This window comes from Tyto alba, unplaced genomic scaffold, assembly GCF_018691265.1.
Source record: "Tyto alba isolate M040663 unplaced genomic scaffold, T.alba_DEE_v4.0 Super-Scaffold_1000006, whole genome shotgun sequence".
In the NCBI taxonomy this organism is placed as follows: Eukaryota; Metazoa; Chordata; class Aves; order Strigiformes; family Tytonidae; genus Tyto; species Tyto alba.
Window position 1 is genome coordinate 22,345,803 of NW_024881272.1, and position 6,000 is coordinate 22,351,802.

Consider the following 6,000-nt stretch of genomic DNA (forward strand, 5'->3'; position numbering starts at 1 on the left):
GGAGGAAAGGTGACCTCGCTGTCACAACCTATACTCATAGATAACTGAGTACCAACTATAGCAATATCACTTCAGCCTACTTCAGGTTCCTCTAAAGTTATGAAATGGAAACACTGATAAAATGTTCTATGGTCTTGTGTGAGTCTGCTCCAGGACAATTTTGCTAGTGGTAAGAATTAGGATTCATTTTTGTTTTCCGCTGCTTGAAGACTTAGTGTCATCATGAATGCTTTGAAAAACTTGTTCTTGATTAAAAATCTGATTAGCTTTTAACAGTTTAGAACATAGTGTTAAGCAGTACAAGAACAAGCGGTAAACAAACGAGCTATTTCTCCTTCCGTTTGAAAATAGAACCTCCAACCTGATGTTTGTTTTCAGCTGTCCCGATTTTAATCATCTTTCTGTCACATTAGATCCTCCTGGTCCTATTGATAATGCTAAGATTGCAGTAACAAAATGTGGAAACGCTGTGCTAAGACAAGGTAGGTGTCCAATATTGCTGCATCTTTGGGCTCCGTATGATCTATTTGCTGAACTTTGGAAAAATTATTATGAATTCTTTTTTTAACTGTTATCATTAAGTGGCAATTTCTAGTGAATGTGTTGTGTCTGTTTTGAGGGGACCAAGTTATTCTTAAAATAAAGAATTATTAACTGTAACAGACTAATCCAAGTGCAGAAAAGAGTGTAGAAGGAGGTGCAGAGGAACATAAAATTGTGAAAGTGTGCTTTGGCTTTGTATTGCTTGGTTTGATACAGGTTTTCTTAATGTAAATTGGGGGACGCTTGTCTTTTAGAGTGTGTCATATATCTGTATGTAGTTACTTGAATCTTGAAACCTAATTTGAATTGAGAGCTACTTCTCACAGAGGGAAACAGACCACATTAAGTAAATGCTGTTGCTCAGTGGCGTTCCTCAGGGGTCAGTGTTGGGACCAGTGCTGTTTAACATCTTTGTTGGTAACATGGGCAGTGGGATGGAGTGCACCCTCAGCAGGTTTGCTGATGACACCGAGCTGTGTGGTGCGGTGACACGCTGGAGGGAAGGGATGCCATCCCGAGGGACCTGGACAGGCTTGAGTGGTGGGCCTGTGCAAACGTCATGAAGTTTGAGAAGGCCAAGTGCAAGGTCCTGCACGTGGGCTGGGGCAATCCCAAGCACAAATACAGGCTGAGTGATGAGTGGATGGAGAGCAGCCCTGCAGAGAAGGACTTGAAGGGGAGGTATTGGTGAATAAAAAACTGACTATGAGCCATCCATGTGTGCTCACAGCCCAGAAAGCCAACTGTACCCTGGTCTGCATCAAGAGAAGTGTGGCCAGCAGGTTGAGAGAGGGGATTCTGCCCCTCTACTCCGCTCTCATGAGACCCCACCTGCAGTGCTGTGTCCGGCTCTGGGGTCCCCAACATCAGAAGGACATGGACCTGCTTGAGCAGGTCCGGAGGAGGCTGCGAAGATGGTCAGGGGGCTGGAGCACCTCCTTTAGGAGGACAGGCTGGGAGAGTTGGAGTTGTTCAGCCTGGAGAAGAGAAGGCTCTGGGGAGACCTTATGGCAGCCTTCCAGTACTTACAGGGGGCTACAGGAAAGGTGGGGAGGAACTATTTATGAGGGAGTGTAGTGATGGGATGAGGGGTCATGGTTTTAGACTGAAAGAGGGTAGATTTATATTAGATATAAGGAAGAAATTCTTCACTGTGAGGGTGGTGATCCACTGGAATATGTTTCCCAGAGAAATTGTGGCTGGAACCCTGGAAGGGTTCAAGACCAGGTTGCACAGGGTTTTGAGCAACCTGGTCTGGTGGAAGGTGTCCGTGCCTGTGGCAGGGGGGTTGGAACTAGATGATCTTTAAGGTCCTCTCCAACTCAAACCATTCTATTATTTTTCTGCAATTTTTTTGCCACTGTACATTGTAAAAACTTCTCAAGCGTGCAAAGATACATATTTCTTTGTTATTCTTCACAATCAGGTGCTTAACACCATTTATTTGAAATTCATAGATACAGAGAAAAAAATTATAATATGGCTTGCTTTATGAAGACTTTAGACTTCCTATGAATATTTAAATTAATTGTAGCTCAGCCTAAAAAGAAAAAAAAATTCAGCATTAAGATTAACATTTATTTAACTGGATCTTTTCCAATTTACCTTAATGCCTCAGCATACAATGGTCCTACCAGTGGCAGTTCACTGAAGGCCACTAGGTCCTGCATAAACCTAACCAATTGTAAAATGTCAAAAGTATATTTAAAAAAGAACAAGTTCTTGCATTCATGAGTTTTGCAGTACATTTTAATGACTTAAGCACTAATGTAGAATTTAAATACCAGGTATAAGCATCTGACTGGCATGTAGCCAAAAAAAACTAATCATTTTAGAATCAGTAGTTGATAGCAAATTAACCTGTTGACTTGCCTTCATTGGCTACATTGATTCAAATTAGATCTTGGGTAGAAATGAAGAGAAACAGGCTGTGGAAAATTTGTCTCAAGTCGTGAGAGAAGAGGTGGGAGCGTCATTAAATAGTGTACAGCACTAGATATTTCTGTGATCCGGTGTTCTGATCCTAGTGCCTTAGTTCACTGTGCCTGTTCAGTTAAACATGACTGTTAGAAGAGCTGGAATCTGGATAAGGATCTACTCCTATGCCTACAGAGATGGAGTTGTTTTTTTGAGAACCTGAACCTAAGCAAGTAAAACTGAGGCATAATGTAATTAGTAGTGGCATAGGATCTGCATCATGACTTCAGATGAAGCTTTGCATGGTTGAGTTAGTGTAGGTAAACAAATGTGCAGCTCTTTGTACCCTTCCTCTCTGGAAATTTTTTTATATATGATGTATAGTAATAGGCGTGCTGAAGCAGGTAGTGGGGACAGAAAAGTCCACTTGTTATGGTGCTGCCTTTTTTCTGTCTTTTTTTTTCCCTTCCCCCCCCGAAGTAGGAGGGTGCTGAAATTAGGTTTAAGACAGATTAATAGTATTGAATAAGGTTATTGGGGGAAACTTGCTGTGGGGCACGTTTTTAATGAGCTGCTTAAAGAAGAGGGGGATTACTCTGGTAGAATAGAAATTTGTCCTCTCTGCCTAGGTTACTGTGAAGAAATCGCTTCAACTGTATCAGACAGGATCCTTATGTTAAAACTTAAACAGACAATGTGCTGATGCTCCCTTGCCCTTTGCCACTATAAAAGGTTATGGAAAATCAGAAATGATTGTTGGATGCTGACTTGAGACAGGAAATGGACCTCTAGCCAGAGGAATGGAATCATAAGCAAAGACTTTAATTGGTGAACTAAAAGAAATCAGGCTGACCCATCAGTGCTACATACAAGGAACATTACTGGGGCTATTAATGTCCTAACAGTGGTTTGTCTCTGGGGTTCTGAGGATTTCACTGTGGTTCTCTCACTTTTATTTTTCACTATCAATATTAATTTCTTTGATGAAATAAGAATCTTGAGTCCTTGGACTTTACTGTGTAATTGACAGGGCTGCATGTTCTTATATTGAATCATTGTTTCCTGTGTACCAAGATCTACCAGTTGTCAGCTTGATAGATAAGTATCAGGTAAGATGTTTATCATAGAACCTTCATGTGTTTTCTGCTTGAGGTATGTTAAGTACTGGGTAATTCAGAGCAGGTAGTTGTAAGAATCAAGAAGTATAAAATTAACAGAAAGTATGTCATTTGGCGGTTGGTGCAGCATAAAATTCAGCTTAGGGTTTTAAATTTTAATCTATATTTTTTTTTTGTTTTGTTTATTATAGTCTTCAAAGAAATCATGAAGGAATTATTCTAAATAGTAATTAAAACTTTAAAAATGTTTTCAGGTGCAGATTCTGGACAAATATCTGAAGGAGCATGGAATTTTCTTCAGTCAATCTATGGTGGGGGTCCAGAGATTATACTCAGACCACCTGTTCCTCCAGTAGAACCTGATATCTTGCAAACAGAGGAGAAGATTGAATTAGAAACTCACGGTCTGTAGCTATTGAGAAAAAGATGAACTTGTAAGGAATCCAGCTTCCTTACAAAATGCCCAAAATACATTCCTAAAAGTTTTATTCTCTTATGTCTGTCGGAAGCACTGCTCACTGGGCATTACATTAACTACAGAATAGTAAGATGAAGTATGTATTACAATTTGTTTAAATAGAGGCTGTTTCTCTGTTTTGGAAGGCATGTGGTTTGTACATTTTTGAGTGTTTGGTCAATAGAAAAAATTGTAATTTCTGAACTTTTTGGTATAAGTCAAAATCCTGTCATATCCTTGGACTTGAAAAATGGGGACAAATTTTAGAGATGTTCAGTAACCCTTCCAATTTCTGATTGGGCTTCTGGTATCTACGAACTTTTGCCTGTCTTAATTGTACAGTCTTGACAAGCCTAGGCATATGGGGAATGTATTTTAAATGGATTACAATCAATGATTAAAAAAAAAAAAAGGATTTTAATTTCCTAAATGCTCAGGAAAAAAATTCTCACTTATTTTGCACTGTAAGTATATGAAATGGGTAGTATATAACATCCAAATACTTACTGTATTTGAATGGATCAAACATTAGTGTAGATTGAATATTGTTTTAGTCAGCAAATGTTATAACTTATTATCTACTAAATTTTACATCTTATTATAGTCTTCTGTAACTCTACAAACCTGCCTAGTGTCTTCAATAGTATATGTGGCAAAAAGATTTAGTCTTCTCTAGGGTAATGTTTGAGAGCATGAAGTGTGAAATGTAAAATTATTATGGATATGAGTGATATAAATTTCAGAAATTAAGTTGTCTGGTCTCTTGAATTACATTCATAAACAATTCAAATTGGAGGATTTTTATTGTATTGTTAAAGATTTTCATTGGCATGATGACCTATAATGGCAGCAGCTGGATAAAATGTATATAATGCAAACCTTTCCTGAATGATTCGTATTGGAATACAGAATGACACTTGCTCTTGGTTATGCCTGATATTGTTACCAAATAAGCAGCACTATTCCAGGCTGGATCAATTAAAAAAAATTAAACTGTGGAAGGGGGGGGGGAAAAGCTTTCTTAAACTTTCTTCATTTACTACATCGATATGAAAACTTTGGAAGTAATGTTGTGGTGCTGGTCTCACACCCATATAACTATATTTCTTGACCACTTTATGTTTATGCAATTATGTTGACAGTTCTGGCATCAAAGAAGCAAGATGCTGACATAACATTCTTCTGGATAATTTTATATCTACTATAAAATCAAATTGGTTTTGAACTTTGTAAAGCACTTAAAGCCATTCTAGTTAAAAAGCCACCTGTAAGAGTCCGAGAGAAAGTGTCTTCTAACCTTAAGTACTTGCTTATGTGCCGTGTGAGAAGAATCAGTTCTATTTTTAATGTAAATCCCAGTATTTTCCTCAGCCTACCCGAGAATAACCACAGCTAAAAACACAGTAGTGCCAATAATAGAGGTAAATGGACAGCAGTATGAAGCCAAGGATTATATGTCTTGTACATAAGGAAAACATTTTTCAATTTTAAACTCTATTGCAGGTAACTCTTGGACAGCCTGTTAAGTTTCTGAACTTTTATGTAAGTGTTCTTTAAATTCCAGAGGAGGTCATGGGATATCAGCAGATGAGACACCTTGCATGTACATAGGTGTGAATGTAAGGAAACACCAGCATAGACTTAATATTTGACAATGCATTCAGACAATTTCATATTAGCAGATAAGGCAACTTGAAGTTAATATCAAGTTCCCCCTGTATGCAAGGTAAATACATCAATTACTACTACAGACTCGTCTCACTGATTAAAGTTAACTTGCTGATAAACAGTCAATAGTAACTTGCTGACCTTGGCCTGTGGAAGGCTGTTCTAACTTCTCACCTCCATTTTTTGTCCTTTTTTTATATTAGGGTAACTAAACTAAACTGGATTTATACTTCTTTCCCTAAAATTTTATCTCACTTAAGCTATTCTTAAGGTTCTTGAACATACTAAACCTAAATA

General features: G+C 38.1%; 1 protein-coding gene across 10 annotated transcripts in view; it reads left to right on the forward strand.

Annotated features, from left to right (window-relative positions):
* The window catches only part of USP33 (ubiquitin specific peptidase 33), a 45,073-nt gene extending 40,023 nt beyond the window's left edge, over window positions 1–5,050 (forward strand). For 9 of the 10 annotated variants that reach the window (XM_042784299.1, XM_042784280.1, XM_042784278.1 and 6 more), the window contains 2 exons: window positions 414–482; window positions 3,833–5,050. In XM_042784299.1, the coding sequence (XP_042640233.1) occupies window positions 414–482; window positions 3,833–3,990 (227 nt within the window). In that variant the 3' untranslated portion in view covers window positions 3,991–5,050. The remainder of the gene's footprint in view (window positions 1–413; window positions 483–3,832) is intronic. The other variant, XR_006164567.1, reaches the window with a different exon arrangement.
* The last annotated feature ends 950 nt before the right edge of the window (window positions 5,051–6,000 follow it).